Source organism: Corapipo altera, unplaced genomic scaffold (genome assembly GCF_003945725.1).
Source record: "Corapipo altera isolate COAL_440 unplaced genomic scaffold, ASM394572v1 81, whole genome shotgun sequence".
NCBI classification, from domain to species: domain Eukaryota; kingdom Metazoa; phylum Chordata; class Aves; order Passeriformes; family Pipridae; genus Corapipo; species Corapipo altera.
The window spans coordinates 266,067-284,568 of record NW_020884987.1 but is presented as its reverse complement, the minus strand read 5'-3'; the positions used below and the strand labels follow the sequence as shown (position 1 = coordinate 284,568).

The window sequence follows — 18,502 nt, the reverse complement described above, 5'->3', positions numbered from 1 at the left end:
TGCTCCCAGCCTTTTATATAATCCTAACTTCTCAGAGGGATGAAGGTGGGATGAAATGAAAAGTATAAACTGAGCTGGGATCCTCTGGAATCTGAGAGTACTAATGAACAAACAGTGAAACAGAGAAAAAAAAGTACAGTGAAATATCAGGTAGGAGAGAAGAAAAAACAATTCATTAGTCATTAAATACTCATAAAAATGGTGTTAGTGCACAGAGACTTTGAGGGCAATTGAAAATCACTGGAATGTGAGAAAAAGAGGGGTAGGGTAGAAATCTGAAGAGAAATTAGGAGAAATTTACAGGTGTGTCTAGCAATTCCAAATGATACCTACTGAAGGCATTGGAGCAATGCAGGTGAACAACAAAATAACCAGAAACACTGTGAAGTAACACATAATGCTGCATAATCGTGTTTAAAGAGAAAGGAACGTGTATCTTTTTCTAAAAAATATAGTTTCATTTGTAGGGTATGTCAGTTACTTCAGAATAAAACAAAAAAAAGAAACTTGAGATTACTAAACCATCCATTTTCAGTGTTGATTCGGTTGGTTTTAGTTGCTAATCACTTCCTTCCAGGGTGACCCTGTTTCAACTAGACACCATTTTCTTAATTTCCTGTCCTAAAGTATTATTTTTTTTATTTTTGTTTTTGCTGTTGCACATTTTTGAACAGTTGCCCTGCTCTGTCTGAGACACAAGAGCATTTCAGTAGCTGGTGCAATGAATTTTCTTGTTGCATGTCCTGGGATCAACAACCTTGAGAGATGTGGGGATGGGTGGGCAGAGAAGGGAGAACCTTGAGTTTTTTTAAGAAACAAAACAAAACAAAACAAAACCACAGAAAAACCAACAACAAAAAAACACCCCCAAAAAATTGAGACAGACATGCCAGCAGAAAAGCCTGAAAGGGTATCTCAGCCACAGGGTTGCAGCAATCTCCCCAAAACAGCCGTGCAAACACTTCTAGCTTGGTGGGATGGAGCCTGTTCTCCAGGAGCATTGTAGATGCTTCTCCCAGGGTGTTGAGCTGAGTGGTAAGAACAATTGTACCAGAAAACCACCTCAGGCTATGGAAGAAAGATACTCTTCTTTAAATCAATGCATCTAAGTCTTGAGACACTACACGGACGTGAAAAATTCAACCACTGTGCCCCGGTGAAAAGGCACGTGAAAAGCGCCTTTATTTCATGAACCTTTCCTGCTTTGTTCCAAGGCAGGCCAATCACCACAACAGCCACCTTGCAAAGTATCTTGCATACTTACACACTTTTCACTGTCAAATACATAGCACAGGTGCTTATTAGATTCCGAGTCTTTGCATATGAAAGTAAATATTCTCTTGTCGGTTTTATCATCAGCACAAAACGATATCCTATGGAGCTGGCAGTTATGCTGGACCTCCTGCAAATAAACAGAAATTTAATTTTTCAGATATTACTATACATGCTTAGGATAAAAGAAATAAAAGCATAAAGTAAATCTCTGTTCAAGTACCTATATGTGAACAAGCTGCAGTGACAGTTTTAAATGTCTCTCACTGTACATGAGAGTGCCTGAAAATGGACTTAAAGTAAAACAGAAGTTAGCAAACTCATCTCCTAAAAAATGCTCGTATTTGTACTGAATGTAAACAGGAAGATTTTATTTGGACAGAATTTGTCTGGAAGAATTTATTTGGACAGTAATTTCTGCGCTAGAAAATTGGTTTTACTTTGCCTTGTGTCCCTGTGCAATTTATTTAGAGCCTGATTATGTACAATAATCTGTTCTTTTTCCAGGTGCACACCATAATAAGATTTCATCATCTCCCAAGGTTTGTTAAAGTGGTTTTACTGAAATGAGTCCTTACCTTGCTTCCTAAAATATAGAAAACTGGAATAAAATGACTTTGTTACCCAAATACAGGGGCACAGAGAAATAAATTTCACATCTAAATAATTTCTTACTTAGGGTGCGAGATAAGCAGCTTTTAAACATTATTATTTGTATATTTTTGCTACTATATTTTGTTTTCCATTAAAAAGCAAGTTCAAGCTGTTCAAAAAGTGGTGGCGACACTCTTCAGATGAGAGAGCTTGAAAAGACTGAAATAAACTATCTCAACCATTTTTTTTGTTGTTTTTCTTCACCAAGTCTCTTCTTGGTATTTTATTTTATTTGGCTTATTACATGGGAAAGAAGCATTTGCTTTAAAGGAAAATATGTCGTTTAGATGTGAGCTATTATCTCTTAAAAAAAAGAAAGCCTCTGTGCAGCCCTGGGGTTCCCAGATTGCTGCAAGCTCATAAACAAAGGCATGTCCCCTCAGCACACAATTATGTAGCCAAAAAATGCACCATGTGGGCAATCTTTCCCCCTTCCCCAACTGAGTTCATTTTCTCAGTCTTTAGAGAAAATGTTCTTAGCTCTTGTTCTGTGTATTTGACTTCTCCCATGTCCCAAATCTCTCTTATTTAACCTCCTTCTCTCATAGCTCTTTAACACTCACAAAGAATAACACAGGCTTCTCCTGACACTGTTGGGTTTACAGATCCATATAACTGTATTATCTCATTTAAGGACAGAACCACTTTTCTGTAATCCTCCCTTTTTTGAGTGCCAAGTATAGAGCCAGGTCCTGATACATGATCAGGCCTCTTGTTTCTACTGCAATTAATGGTCATCATGTGAATATAAACCAATATTCCTCTGTAACAATACTGAAGAGATCTGTTTCCACAACACACCCCAAAAAGTTATTCTAATTAGCGATAACATGGAATTCAAGTAATTTCCTAAAGCACCTATAAATTGTGCAAAAAGAAGGAAAACTTGATTCAAATTTATACTTACATGTAGCTTTCAGCAACAAAGTGGGGGAGCTAAAAAGACTACTCACAGTTGATTACTAGTGGAGTTGTAATAACAGCATTGCTAAGAAATTAGAATGTTCCTACTCCCCCAGGAACATCTATCCCACAGCTTTCTGTTAATCTCTGCAGGAGGAGTTAGGAACACTAACATATTTTGGCATTTAAAACTGTTATTTTAAAGCAGTTGCTGCCAGGATATGGGGTTTAATACCCCTTTCTGCCTGACGGCATGAGGAAGATGCAAAAGCTGCAACTAAACCTGACATCAATATTTCTTGGCTGCTCTGCTTATGTGTGAACTGTTATGTTGAATTGTGGTTGCATCAAGAGTCTGAGGTGAAAATGGGTTGCAAGTAGCAACAGCCTTTGGAGAAGAGGTAGTGCCCCTGTCTGAATGCCGCAATTACTCCAGAATTAAGAAACAGTAACAAAAGGTTCATTCAAATTTGACATTCAATGTATGTATAAAAGATTTACGAACACGCAGGTGTTAAGAATTGCTGACTATTGAACAAATACTTTTCAGCTCGTTTATATTTATCTCCTTATTCCCCTTTGAAGTTTGTGAGGAGGATGTTTTATTGCTCCAACCCTGGAAGTGTCCAAGGTCACATTGGATGGGGTTTGGAGCAACCTGGGCTAGTGGGAGGTGTCCCTGCCCATGGCAGGGCTTTGGAATGAGATGGTCTTTAAGGTCCCTTCCAACATGAGCCATTCTATGATTTTGTGATGATTCTGTGTAACCCCTTCCAAAATACCAGAGAAAACAAAGGAATAGAAAATGGATTTCACTGCTGAAAAGGCAGGAAAAGTCTACAGTAGTGCTTATAGCCTGCTACATGAAGTTTATAGCAACACACCTGAGAAACATAGGCACTCTAGGAAGGAGGGGGTACAATAAAAAAAAGTACGATCACGAGAAAATAAGAAAAAAAAAGAACAGGTAACAGAAAGAGAGGTGCACTGCCAAAGCAGCAGCACAAAGAATGAGTAACTGCAAACAAACTGTCTCCTCATTCACCTGCAAACACCTACATGTGGCAGCTACACGACAGTGACGAGTTGGAAATGGGTTTATCACATGTGGTGTTAACATTTATTCACCACACTGTTTTCATCTTCCTCAAAATTTAGAAATTCTGTTGTGAAAGGATTAAAAAAAATTAAATACAATATTAGGTACTGTCTACATTCAGGACTATCAGTTGTACCTTCCTGGAAACACGTTACAACAAAAAATGTTATTTTAAAAGATTTTTTTTCCATCAACAGAATATCTTTCATTATAATACTTTAAAATATACAAAAAATAAAAACATTGAAAACAATGAAATCAATAGTTGCTAGTTTAGCACAAAAAACACACCTAAGTTTCTTACCTTTGTTTTAGGATCTAGGATTTTTACACCATAGATTGAGATTTGTAATTCAACTTTGGGCGTCTTTTGGCCTTCAGATTTCTTGATATGTCTTGCAAACTAGAAGACGAAAAAAACAACAGCAATCACATTAACAGTAGGTTTATTTTTTTTTTAATTAATTCTCATTTCCTCTCAACTCTTGCCACTTGAAGTTGTTTCCTTCCTTCTTCAGAAAGCTTCTTACAAACAACACCAACCAACCCCAAAGTCTCAGCTGGGCACAGAACAGCAGACCTGACTGCTGAATACTCCCATAATTCAAGAAAAAGTATTTTAAAATTACTTAGGATGTTCTCTAGAAACTTTTATTTGCTGTTTATGCACTTGGTTTAAGCTTTTTCCTGACATTTCTACAAGACCAGTAGAAACATGAACCCTTTCAGCTTGTTACTGTTGTGTTTTCCACAACCCACTATTTCCACCCTCACTTCTGTTCCCGTGCATGGAGGGGGTACTTCCTGGATGATCCTTTAAGGAAATCAGTTGTGGTAGTTTGGTCTAGCCCTTCCTTGGTGACCAGTTTGTAACAAAGGAGGGTCTAGATTTACCCAGTATTCCCTACGATTTTTATGTAAGCCAGACTATAAGAAGAAAGGAGGAGAGGCCTTCGCCCTCTTTCCTTCCGGCGGCTTGGAGGTGCAGGTTCCCTGCTGTTGAGTCTGCCGTGTTGGGGAGCGAGGCCTGGTAAGGCCTTGTCGGCCTTGGGAGATGGAGGTTGCAGGTTTTCTTGGTTGTTTTTCTCCCTCTTCTCCCTGAGGTTTGGGGGGGGGGGAACTCTTGTGGTAAGGTTTGGAGACTTGGCAGGGAGCCAGCTTCAAACCATATCACAGTTCTTTTCAACAGGGTCAGTTTGAAAGCACTGCTGCTGTCAACACCTAAGAAGTACTTGATCTCTTCTATTTTATTCCCAGAATTAATCTGCCAGCAGTCCACTACTAGACAACCCTTTGTATCACAGGGTTGGGTAATGTGTCCTATTCAACACATTTCCCATCCTTTTATATCTTCTTTTCTAGCTGTTAAGTTGGACTTATCTTTCTCTCATGAACACTGCATATAAAATCAGCAGTGTCTAAAACTTGTTCCTGCATAGCAGTTAAGAATTGCCCTGAATTTGAGTAACTTTCACAGCAAATATATGGAATTGCTCCATATTCTGTTCTGTTACCAGCCTTTTTCCTCTCAGGTCTTTAACAGCCTGGAACGGCATAAATAAGGATGATGATTCACTGAGGCCCAGAGGAGTTGGATTCTGCTTCAGAGCTTTATGTTTGAACACATTGTCCTCAATGGTCCCACTCAAGAATAACGGAGAGCATAATTCACCATCAGTACGAGAAGTCAATGTGGACAATGACTTTTAGTGGCATAAAGAGTCCAGGATGTCACCAAGGGTGCTGCCCTATCTTCAGAAGGGTTAGACCTGCAAGATGCAAGCCTGAATTACCTTGTGACTGTGAAGGGCTTGGCTGTAGCCAACACATACCTGTCCCACAAATACCTAAAAACTCTGATTAAAATTCGTTATTCATTTGATTAATTGAAGGTTTGGGTTTTTGCTCTGTTTCTATTGCAACTAGTACTTGGAAAATCTTTCAGTGGTGTCCTGTCACAGAGTATGTCTGTCTCCATCCCTGTTGTCTCAGTTTCCTTAAGAGTCAGTTTTGTTGACATAAATTATTAACTAGTTTTGAGAACCATCCTAAAAGCACAAAATGAACCTGTTTTACATGACTTATCCAGACAGTTTATTTACTGATTAGTGATTCACAGCAGCTGATAAGTATCATACACCTGGTAAAACAAACAATGCCCTTCACCTCCACAAAACTCCCAAACAACAACCCACACCTAAACACTCTGTGCCATTCTCAAAACCAACTCTTAAATCTAAATACCCATTTTGCATTTCAACAGCTGGGACTGCCACAGTCATTGGCCAAATATTTTATGAAACCCAACTACTCAAAACTCAAGCAAATCTAACATAACTTCTAGTTCTGCCTCACTTCAGTATCATGTATATTAGCAACACATCCTTTTCCTGTCCTCCTATTTATCTTTAATCTCACTTCTTGAATATGTAAACTCTTAATACACTTTAATCCCCTTCTTTGAATTAAGGTGGGTCATCCCATATGCCTATTTTCATCTTTTTTTTTAATCTATATAGAAAATAAAATTTAAAAACATAATTGCTAGTTTACAGCATCTTGGCCAACAATATTTCTTGACTTTATAGGACAATTCAAATGTACTACAGGAAAAAAAATAATTTTCTTTGATAAAAATTTTTTCTTTAGTTAACTCTCCACCCCAAAAAATCTGACTTAAATCTTATAATGCAAATTTCACTTGTTTACTTCTTGTCTGTGCTTTTAAAAAATAGGAAAAAAATATAGGCCAATCAATGTTTTATTAGCATGGATTTTTTTTTTCTCCAAGATGAATATAAAACTTAAATTAGAACAGCCTTGAACTTGAGTGAATCCTGATTTTTGGAAATGTCCCTTTATAATCAAGCCAAGCACAAGTACTTCTGTGCAGGAATGAAGAGGGGGCATAAATATTTGACTTTACTGAGTTGTAGCCATGGTATGTATTGAGAATGATGATGGAATGCACTATTTTCTGATGGTAATCATCTCGTTGCTCCTGAACAACAGCTACAACGTGAAAACTTTTTAAAAATAAGTGATGTGAATAACTTGCACAAGTTTTAGAACAGCTGGCCAAAGCTTGCTCCAAGTAGTCAAGAAGACTTACAACACTGAGGAAGTTCCAGAAGACAGTTCTGTGCCAATTCTAAAAAAAGGGTAAACAAACTGACCCTACCACGTCTCCACTCCCAAAAGGCACAAATCAAGTTCAAGAACTCGATATTTCACATGAGATAAAATTATTCATGATCAATATGGATTTTACAAAAAATGTAGCTTCTCAAAGCAGACAAAGCATCTGAATTCTGTATGCCACTATATTTAAGCAAATGAAGCAACAGAAAGAGAGAATTAGTTAAGTTAGTTACATTAGTCTCCAGATGCAGCTATAAACAGGAAATTGTCATTGGGAAGATATGTTTCTAATGTATTCCAGCAGGGTTTATTTCTTAAGCATGACATTACTGAACAATGACCAGGAGAAAAAAATAATTACTGATAAAATCTGCAGGCAGAAAAAAGTAAGAGGAATAAAGGGGAGGAGGAAAACAACTAATGATCTGAAATCTAAAATCAGTGCAGAAGAAGCTTCCAGATCACGGAGGGTGATGGAGGGGCAAATAACTCAGGGAACACTTCCCCAGCCAGAACACCAGACTGGCACCACCACAGAGCTGGTTTGTTTTCATCCAGGCAACTTTGCCAATCCCACCTGTGGGAACAAACTTTGTTTCTTGAGAGACCACCCTGTGAGGATGGAATTGAGAAAGCCCTGAGAACATGGCAGGCCTTCCCCCTTCCTTCATGTGGACCTTCTCATGAAATGAAAACAGAAAAAAGGAATGCAATCCTTGGGTATTTCTAAGAGATCCCCAAGAAGACAACAACGGCTGCACTGCATCAGATGCCTGTGAGAAAATACTCGAATTTTATGGTCTGAGGGTTTCAAATGGAGAAAAATAACAGCATATTTGCAAAAGTTAGCAGAGGGTTGGAAACCTACTTTATGAGAAACCCCATCAAATAAAAGAAAAAAAAGCTAGTAGTGAAATAAAAAAATGAAATAATTTCTTCAACACAGACATCCACACAAAAGAGCTTTTTAATTAAAGGTTTAATGGGATACAGCGACCAAGCAGCACATGTAGATAAATTTGTAAAAATTGGTGCAGTTCCTTTCTTAGTGTTTTTCCTGCCCACTCCCTGTCCCGTGTGATAACAGATAACACAGAGATACTGAGCAGCAATTTCTTTCATAGCTGACCTTCTCCAAAATGCCAAGTTCAGCCACGTCCCAAACCTGTGTGTGGTTTGAGCAGCACATCCCAGCTCTCAGTCAGGTATCAGCTGATTTACCCTTTTTTCCTCTACTTTTTTTCTACTAATTCCTTTCACTTAAAGAGGACCTTGGGGGACCTCTGGACCTGGGAGAGGTACAAACATTATTATTTTCTCCTTTCAGCATGCATTTGAAGCAAAGTAAAAGTTGTATCTCACACAGTAAACAAGATTATTTAAGAGGGTAAAAATCTGCAGCCTCCCATTGGCATCCAACTGGACGATGATATAAAATTATAATGAATCACAGCATGGCTTGGGGAGAGACACGATGGGCCAAATTCTTAAGCTGTTACTTTATACATATAATGTTCTCAGGCAAGACACCCAGATTTGGTGCAGCTCAGTGGGATGGGCTAGCATTGGTTTAACTGCTTTAGAATTAGCATCATATTTTTGTTGCATCTTTTAGGGAAAGCAACACATACAAATAAATCTATTTTCTGCGGTTTTTCTTTAAAAATAAAAATAGAAAACCTCTTGTATATCTCATCTTTTATTACAGTATCAGGGAAAATTGGATAATATGAGACTCTTATTAAAATTAATTTGACATGCTTGTGCATCAAGTCTTAGCAAACCATGATGAAGAGAAATAACATTAGGAAAAAAAAATCATGTTTTCAAAACAGTCAGGAATTGTAGCTAAAAAAAAATGGTTAAAACAAATCATATGCATTAAAGATACACAAATTAAAACTATGTTCTTCTATTTAATATTTACACCTCACTGCACAGTTCAAGAGTATATTCAAGATACTCTGAGATAGCAAAAGGTAGATGTTTCTGTGATTTTGGTGCTAATCTTCAGCCCAGGGATCAGAGGCTCAACTCCTTCATTTTATTCAGGCTCCCAGTGAGACATCAGACATTGCACTTCATGCAGACATCTTAAAATGTGTCTGTTTGAGGGCAGTGTAGTTGTATAAACTGAGAAACAGTTTTGTATGAGCTTTGAGAAGGTGCATTTCCTCCTTTTTCCATCACAACACTCATTATAAGGGAAGATGCCTGAAAAAACCCAACAGCCCCTATTTCTTCTCCAGTGTCTCCATGTCATCTTACTGGTCATGTTAAGGTACAAACTCTCGTGCACCTTTCATGTGGGTATAATGAAATTATAACCTCTGAAAAACAGCTGTCAAGAAGAGGAAAAGGAGGAAGAAGCCACTGATATGTAAAACTGCATCTCTCAGTAAGTGTCAGGGTAGGAAAAAAGCTATCCAGAAGTCCATTTCTACGGAATATATTGTACTTTATTCTCCTAACACACACTGGACTGAGAGGAAGACTATCTATCTATTAACCACAGTGTAGAAGACAATGCACTGCAGTCTTTTTTTCCATCTCTTACTTCCTGAAGTCGTTTTTTTTTGTTTTGTTTTATTTGGGGCTGGGTTGCTTTTTTGTTGTTGTTTGGTTTAGAGGGTTTCTGGATGTTATTTTGTTTGGTGGCATGGAAGTTTGGGGGTTTGTTGAGGGTTTTTTGGTGGTGGGTTTTTTTTTTGATTGGTTGGTTTTGCTTTTTGGGTTTCTTTTTGGTGGGCTGGGGCAGGGTTGGATTTTAGGGTTTTTTTTGAGAGAGGGTAAACAGGTATTTTCTTATTCAATTCTTCTCATCTTACTTTCTTTGGTCCTTAGGCTGTCCCTGACCGGTCCTTGAACCACAAATTCCGCTTTCTCCGGTACTTCAAAAAGAACAGTCATGGCTGTAAGGCTTGGCTGGAAACTTCTTTATCCCAATATTAAAAGATTCCCTGTACTCCACTCTCCTCTCTCCTTGCAACAACAAATGAAACCCAGCTTTAAGAGGAAAGAGAGCTCAGAACAACATCCACTGATGGCCCATTAAGGGCAGCAGCAGGACACATCACAGCTTGTGTGAAAGAGCACTCTTCACTTTGTGTATCCCTGTGGGTCAAGGAGCTGATGAAGAATATTTCAAGTGGTTTCAAAGTGATTAATTCTATTTACTTTATGTCTGGTCATCTCCACTTACAATGGAAGAGAAACGGATGTTGAGTTGAAAGTTGGGTAAGAGAACAGCCTTAAGTTTGGCCCTCACAAAAGCATCCCATGGAAGACCATAAAAGGAACAACCCCAAACTCAGGTGTTTACTTCTGATTTCTCCCTAACACCCCTCCCTGCTGTTTTTTTTACCACTGGTCTGGTTGTGCTTCCCTTTCCATGTGTTCTGCTGATCTAAGTGTTCTCACCTCTGGTAACCCTTCAAGCACTTTATAAAAAGGATCAAATTCATTCCTGACCTAGGAGTTGTATAGCCTTCATCAATCAAGGAGAGTAATCATTTCACTTTATAAAATAAACTGTGATCTGACAACATTTAGACATTTGAATAATATAGGCACATTTGGATACAGCATCTTGCTACCAAGATTCTTTAGTTTTTTTGGTTCTTTAGTTTTTGCTTCATTCTAGAAATTAGTTTCACTAGAGAACTTGAAAGAAAAAATTTGTTTGTAATAAATTCACCTTTTTCTTGCAAATAAACCCCCACATTTTAAAGCATTAGTGTACAGCTTTCTTCTTCCTCCTGCAGTACAGCTCCAAGAACTTTGAAAACACAAGGGGAAATCCCAGCTCGATGAAACCACTGGAGAACCCTCAAGAAAAATTAAACATAGATGCTCAAAAAAACTGCATCTTCTAATTGTAGCTGATCCAGAAAGAATCGTCAAGAAAATGCAAAAGTAGTATTTGGGATAAAAGAAGCACAATGAGGCATCAAAAAGAAAGTTCCTCCAAGTTATTTTGTGTTTCTGCAGAACGTCAGCTCCACCTGCTGGGAAGAGCCAGTTCTTGGAATGGCAGCTGCAAATTCTGTGCTGGGCAAGCCAAGAGTCCCCGTGCTAAGGGAGTTCAGGGCTTATGATTTAAAGAAGTAAGGAGTTGTATATCAAATCTCTACTCTGACACAGTTTGATGACATGATGGCTCAAGAAAAATACTTTATGGTGACAGTATTTCATGGTCTATATATCACTGTAAGCACATGACTTCAAAAGGTTATTAATGTGACGCATGTCACTTGTAAAAATAGCTCCAGACATCAAGAAAGTGTCAGTTGTTTTTCTGCTATCTATTAATTTTAATTAACAATAAACTATGATTAACAATGTGATTAAAACCAAATCCACATACTTAAAAATTATAAACATGGCATCACAAGCTACGCATCTTCTAAAAACCCTCCTACCCCACAAATCACCATATATTTTATTTAAATACATTTATCCAACATTTCTTTCAATATAAGGCATTAGCTTTCAAGCTCGTTTAATTGGTTTTAAAATTTTCAATTAGGATTTTCTAAAAACAAATTACAGACATGTGCTTAATAATAAAACCAAATACCTCGAGGCTTCTTTTCAAACAATACAATACACAACATAAGTCAGTGCTGAAATGAGTATTCAATTAATTGGCGATTGTTTCAAACTTAAAACTATTTTATTGTTCTCTGAATTCTGTTCCAAGATTTTTCAAGTCCTTCCAAAAGCTGCCTTTAGTTAATTACTTTGGAAGTTTTCTAATAAAGTTATGATTACGTAAGATCACATATAATACTTGACATCTAAGCTCCAAAATTCCAAACCTGAAGAAAATGGAGTGATTCTGGCAGCAACTATTCGGACATCTGTCTCCAAGGTGGTTTACGTAGGGAACAGGTGTAAAAAGTTAGAACAGATATCAGCATACTCCAGTGACACCAAAAATATATATACACAAAATTTCTGGCTCTTCCTACAGGTTAGTCTGGAGTTCTACCAGTGAGAGAGAGACACTTAGCAGCTGTTTTACTTAGGAAAAGCCTGATAAAACATCATAAATATAATCAAAGCTTCCCCATTGCAGGTTATCATCATGACAAATCTGCACAGAATTAACTTTGCACGGGGTGTTGGAATTTTATAAACACAAAACAAGGAACATGACAGGCTTCACTCCAGTATTAGCCATAAACTGCATAAGGTGCACAAAACCCCACACATTTTTTTTCACTGGTAGAATGCTGTAATGGTTAAGAAAGGGTCAGACTTACCTTAGCCTAGAGCACTTGAAAAAAAGTTTTTCAAGTTTGTGAAAACTGCGAGCAGTAAGTTATCCATTGAAAAGCCTAATCAACTCAAGCAATCTTATTTCCCAGCTATTTCCAAAAAACATTTTGGAAAGGTAATTGTTTCAGTAGTTGATAAATAGGCAATTATGGCTCTAACAGCAACAGGTAAATCTTTTTTGGCACAAAACACTTTAAGAATTGAATAAACAAACTTTTATAGGCAGCTGTACTATTTTTGGTAGAGCAAAAACAAGGCCTAAGAACTTCTGTTTCAATCCCTTAATACAATTATTGATCAATCGTGTAAAGATGGCTTATTCAAGGGAAACTTCAGTTTTAAAAGCTGAGCTACGTGAGTAATTTCATGTCTTCTTTCTTCCCCTTTTTATTTTGGCAATAGCACAGAATCGAATTTTTCAATATTAATTCCCAAAGTTTCCTGCCGATTTTCCAAGGAAACGTATTTAAAAGCCCCAAAAAAAGTAATGGAAAGTGCCAGAGTAGGGAGGTGTTCCATCTAAATAAACTAAAGCTCCAGCAGTTCTAAGCAGTTGAGCATGAAGCAGCACAATTCCAAAGCAGTGGGTGTGAGCAGGGCAGGGAAATCAGCATTCCCTGCTGCAGCTCCCGGCACCTGAAGGGCTCCGAGCACATCAGCTGTCACTCAACCGTCAAGTTCAAGCCATGTTATCAGTTAACAACACTCAACAGGTCATTTCACTGGGATATTTCTAGTTGTCCACCAAATCCCTCAGTGCCTGAGGACGCACAGCCAAGAAGAAACTGTAAAAGTCTGATTTTCTCAGCCATCGGTGTGAATCAGCCCTGAAGTGGGGATGGCAGCTAAAACGAATTCTTGCCACCTCAGTTTGCATTAATGAAGCCCTAAAGTTTCCAAAGAACAAGTATTACCGAACAAACTACGTTAACTTCATAAATATTTATACATAATTGTTTAATGTGTAAGAGACCTAAATATTTTTATAGCTGAAGACCTGACAATACAGACATAATAAAGAAGAGCCAACACACCAGTGAAGAGATTACTAAAAGCAACTGCTTCTAGAACCAATGAAATTACCTAGAAAATGTACAAAGTGTCTCAGCTGTGAAAACAGGTCAAGAACACATTCCATCTGTATTTCATTAAAAATTCTTTCTTACCTTTAATTTTCTAACAGCATCTCTTACAACTTCAGTGCCTTTGGGCTGCTCCACTTCCGTACTGCCAAGGAACTGAAAAGATTGCAATTTGTGAGCAGTAAGTTATGCATTGAAAGGCCTAATCAACTCAAGTGATCTTATTTCCCAGCTATTTCCAAAAAACATTTTGGAAAGGCAGTTGTTTCAAATAGCAAATCTTCATATGGCTATTTCTAATCAAGAGAATAACAGGAATTAAATTCTAATTAGACAAATATAAGAGTTATTAAAATCACCTTTAAAAAAAAATCCTATACAAATCTGCAAATAGAGGGTAAAGCACCTTTTTCCACATGGAAATCATTATTTTGGTAATCTCCTTTTAGAAAATAATGAAAAAATGCACAAAAAGTACTGATAGAAGATTCTTCTGTGAATCAACATGAGCCAGTCATTTGGACTATTCGGCTGAAACTTTCATACAGTGATGCAAGACAAATGAAAGGGACTGATTTTTCTCTCAGAGATGCTTGGTACAGTAATTTCATAGATTTAAAGAAACTAGGCTCCAACTTACATAAAAGTGAGGGTCATATTCAAAGAATTTTGACCAGAGTTGATATTTTTACCAAATGAGGTTTTAATGAAAACCAAACATGCACCTGTTAATATAGAAAGGGACCTTACCCTTTCTTTATTTGTACAACAGAATGCTTTTGTGTTCAGTACAGTTTTGCTTGCCTTCTACTACACTGTTACAAAAGGTATGATAACCCCCACCTCAAGCTGATCTGTGTAATATATTCCTTAATTTTGAATTGCCCAATTTTCACATGAAGCCACACTAATACATGTATATGCCAAAACAGTGGTAGCAAGAACCTCCCCCCTCACTTTATCACTAAAGTGCACAATGTTTTGTGTAACATGACACACAGAGGTATGTAAATTTTTTAAGTCCTAGCAGTTTCAAAAGGAATTTAAATTTGCCAAGCTACAGATGCTTTTGACAGAGTAACTCTGAAGTTTTAAATTCTATTAAACACTCAAAAGCTTGAGTAGGCTCAAGTTTTGTTCCTGCAAAGAAACTATGCAGCTCCAACAACGATTAAGCCTCATTGGAAATTTGCTGCTGACTCTGAAATATGATGTGCCACCTTGCATACAACAGTGTGTAAATCACCCACCCCCCCACATCTGCTGTCCACGGTCTCTGCTGTTACAATTCTCCAGCTCAGACAGCAAGGGTTTGTAATAACAAAGCAGAAACCTCTGCTATTTAATTTCTTTCATGCAACATCTCTGGTGGCTTTAAACAGAGGTGGTGATCTTCCCTGGAAAAGTGACAGCTGCACAAAATGCATCTAGGGAAGGAGGAATGACTCTTGGACATTATGTATACTATACATGGCAGAGACAGAAAGGGAAGGTGAGTGAATATTGGGCAAGTGTATGTGGGGGAAAAAAAAAGAAAAAGAATGGATAAGGTCAAATAAGAATTTCAGGGGAATGCTGAAATGCCAATAATCCCAGATACCTGTACACAAGCATATTTATACACTCCACACTTGGCAGAACGTGAGGGGCAGAAGTAAAATTGCTGCAAGTTTGTGAGCAGGTACACGATACACTGTGCAGGAATCCTGCATGAACACAGGAAATAACAGCTGCAGGTGTGAACAGGGCTCAGTGAGCAGAGCACACAGGTCACTGCTGCCCCTGGAGAAGGGGAAGACAGCTCAGCATGCTTCTTCCATGTGTGATTCCTAATATTTGGGTAGTTTTGAAACTGGCAGCTCCAGAGACATTGCCAGTGTAGGCAGCCTGGTACCTCTCGATAGATTTAGAGTCAGGCTTTGGGTGGAATTGGGTCACACACGTCTAGATTGCCCCAGGTTATGCTGCCTCACCTGCAGTTATTTCTCCAGAAGGGCAGAGGGCTGCCCTGTGTTTCTTATTTGCTTGCTCCCATCCGGAGAATTGAAATCCGAGATAGCAAAAGACACCTCAAAAGCAACAGAGTCATTTCCCCGCAACTTTCTTCTCAGCTTTCTCCTCAGATTCACAGTCCAGAAAGGATGGAGATATCTTTGCTGTATTCAACGAATCCCAGTAACGAACCAGCCTTTCCATGAACAGTAACTTCCACAACCACAGTTTTCCCAGGGGCTTGTGCCTCCTGCTAATTCACATCACTGCCTTAGAAAGTGGAAGCATCAAATGAAACTTCTGCCACAGCTGGGGAATCTGTTAAATGTCACTGAATTTTAAAGCTCATAGTAATGTCTCCCAACCCAGAAATTAACATTTCTGATTATGGAGAGGAGGGTGAAGTAGAGATGTAAACAGAAAGATAAACTGCTGTGAGCACAGGTTTCAAAGACTGACAAGACCTGAAGAAACCCTTTGGGTTTGCTCAACAGGTTACAAAAGAAGTAAGCAACCAAGACTCGAGAATATAGAAACACCAGTATTTAGGGAACATAACCCACCAGAATTCAATCAGTCATCTACGATGCACTGTCTTTCCAGATGAGAGTCAGTTTTGACATTAAGCATCACTACTGAAGTTTCTATTGATCTCAGCAGTTTTGAACTGGATGTGGAATTTGAGCTTATGCATAATAAACTATTCAGTGTGGGAAAATACAGCAAGATGCATTTAATCCAGATAGACAAAGATTTGTACCTTAAATGTTAATATCAATAAGAAATTATAAGGCCATGCCATGGATTGTAGTGTTTGTATCTACTTGTATCTCTTTTAATTGCAATCCTATATTTTTTAAATTCAGGAGCATTCAAATTGTTTACACATTTCATGCTCAACCTCTCTTTTATTTATTTATTTTTGGTAAGAGTAATATAGAGAACACCAGCAATTAAGGGGAAATATTCTGAATATTTGTATTAATTGGACTGTCCTATTTGCGGACAAAATATTGACAGAATTTCAAACCAGAAAAAGTTTATCGTAACAAAATTGTAACAAAATAATGACTGTGCGATATAGGGTTAAGTAGCTAATGTTTTAACTGGAAGCTTGTTATTGCTTGCTTTTTCCTCTGCTCTGTGCCTTTTCCATGTGAACTCTCATCATTTTTTGTTTAATATTAGGTGCCAATTAGCATGGTATCACTCATATCAGTTAAGCTGAGCAAATATATCTATTTGCAAAGCTGGGACTTCAACATTTTTAATAGCAGAACAGATGTAACCTCACAGTGGCCCTTAAAAAACATCCAAACTGGTTTAACAAGCTTTCTTAAACTAGCACTCCCAAAGCAAAACAGAGACATTATAACCAGCAATAGCCCAGACATTAACTCCATTTCCATTGGACCCACTGAAATCACTCATTCTGTAGAACAGAGACTGCCTCAGTCAAAGAGGAGGTCAATTAACAGCAGATTTTCCCCAAAAGTAGCTTTATTGCAGCTAAACCCACAAGTGACCCAAGAAACAGGTAATCCTAAATTAATAAAACAACAGGCTTTCCTTAAAACAGAGGTGATACATTTACACACACTACTAGAAGACTATACAAACACAGCCTTACTATGTACAAAACCCCTTTCACTAATCTATTGATCTCTCAAACCTAGAGAAAAATGGATTTTCATACTTTTTACCCCTGTCTTAGAGTGGGAAAATATTAGAATTTTTGAAAACCGAGATTTTACAACTTACTTTTTAGTTAAAGGACTCCGTGTTTGTACAGTCTCTGACACGGAGGCTGCATTGCCACCTTGGGGATTTCTAAAGTAAATAACAACTAATTCACCAGCCTCCCGAAACGGGGAGATGGCCATTTCAAACACAAAGGGCAGATATGTGCTACCTCAGGAATTCAGCCCAGCTGCAGAAGGAACAGCACAAGCACTGAGCGTGGAAGGGTTTCTCCAATAAAAATTCCAAGCAAAAGGGCGTAAATCTGAACCTTCCCTTTTCAAGCCCGGGCTTCTTCAGAGAGCAGAACCATCACAGAGTTCTAGGTGGGAACTTGAAAAGTCAGTGGGGTTGTTTTCAGCACTTCAGGTTCCTTTCTGCAGAACAACCTTCATATGAAGTGTAACTGTTCCTGAGAGTCAAGCTAAAAACTCCTACACTTGACTGCACAACAAACAGAAAATAACATAGCAGTTTCCCTTTAGATCATTCACTATTAATCCTATATGCAAAATAATAACTGCACTAAACTCTTCAGTGTTCTTTACACAAGTAATGTGTTCTAACACATAACAGAGCTGGAAAATGTTTACATATGACTGCTACATATGTTTACTGCTTGTAACTAGGAAAAAGATTATTCTTGAGTTTGGTGTAACTTCATGCATAACAAACCAATTCAAAGAAAAAAGATCAATAAATTAGGCGTGCCACTAGACTCGTATTTTAAAATATTTATGTATTTTTTTATTATTAATGAGAAGATCATCATGATTATACTGAATTTTCATTGGATACTTTAAGAAGTTCGAAGAGGATGACATTTTAATATTCATATAACGTAAAGCAAGCTAAAACAATGTTTTTCCCATGTAAATTACTACACATTTTTCACTGATGAAAAATTAATTTTCTGATATATTACTTATTCTGATTTCACTTGCAGCTTTCTATAACCAGAAATTTATGAGGTCAAGAGACCTCATCAGTGAGAACCATTTAAGTATTCCTTTAAAGTACATTGATGTTTGCCATTAAGAAAGTGAGCTGTTGACCAGTCATACACAAGATGAACACCTCAGATCAAACTGTTTATAATCTGACATCAGCAGACAACCAGATGTGTTCACTCCACGTGCAAAGATTCACAAGAGAATTAACATGTTAAAATCAGCAGAAGTTTTATCATCAACAGCAACTGGGAGAATAATCACACCCTGTAATGGCCAGGAGGGCTGTCTTACACACCAAACTCTCACAGAGATCCTTCATTCCTGCAGAATGCAGATGAAAATTTTCCTGTGCATTCTATGTGGGCAAAACACGTTTGGTCCGA

At 37.8% G+C, this 18,502-nt stretch overlaps 1 protein-coding gene across 6 annotated transcripts in view; it reads right to left on the bottom strand.

The window, feature by feature from the left end:
* Positions 1-18,502, bottom strand: part of GULP1 (GULP PTB domain containing engulfment adaptor 1) — a 153,926-nt gene that overhangs the window by 31,253 nt on the left and 104,171 nt on the right. For all 6 annotated transcript variants that reach the window (XM_027666159.1, XM_027666161.1, XM_027666160.1 and 3 more), the window contains exons 4-6: positions 13,519-13,590; positions 4,233-4,331; positions 1,265-1,402 (exon numbers count right to left, since the gene is read on the bottom strand). In XM_027666159.1, the coding sequence (XP_027521960.1) occupies positions 1,265-1,402; positions 4,233-4,331; positions 13,519-13,590 (309 nt within the window). The remainder of the gene's footprint in view (positions 1-1,264; positions 1,403-4,232; positions 4,332-13,518; positions 13,591-18,502) is intronic.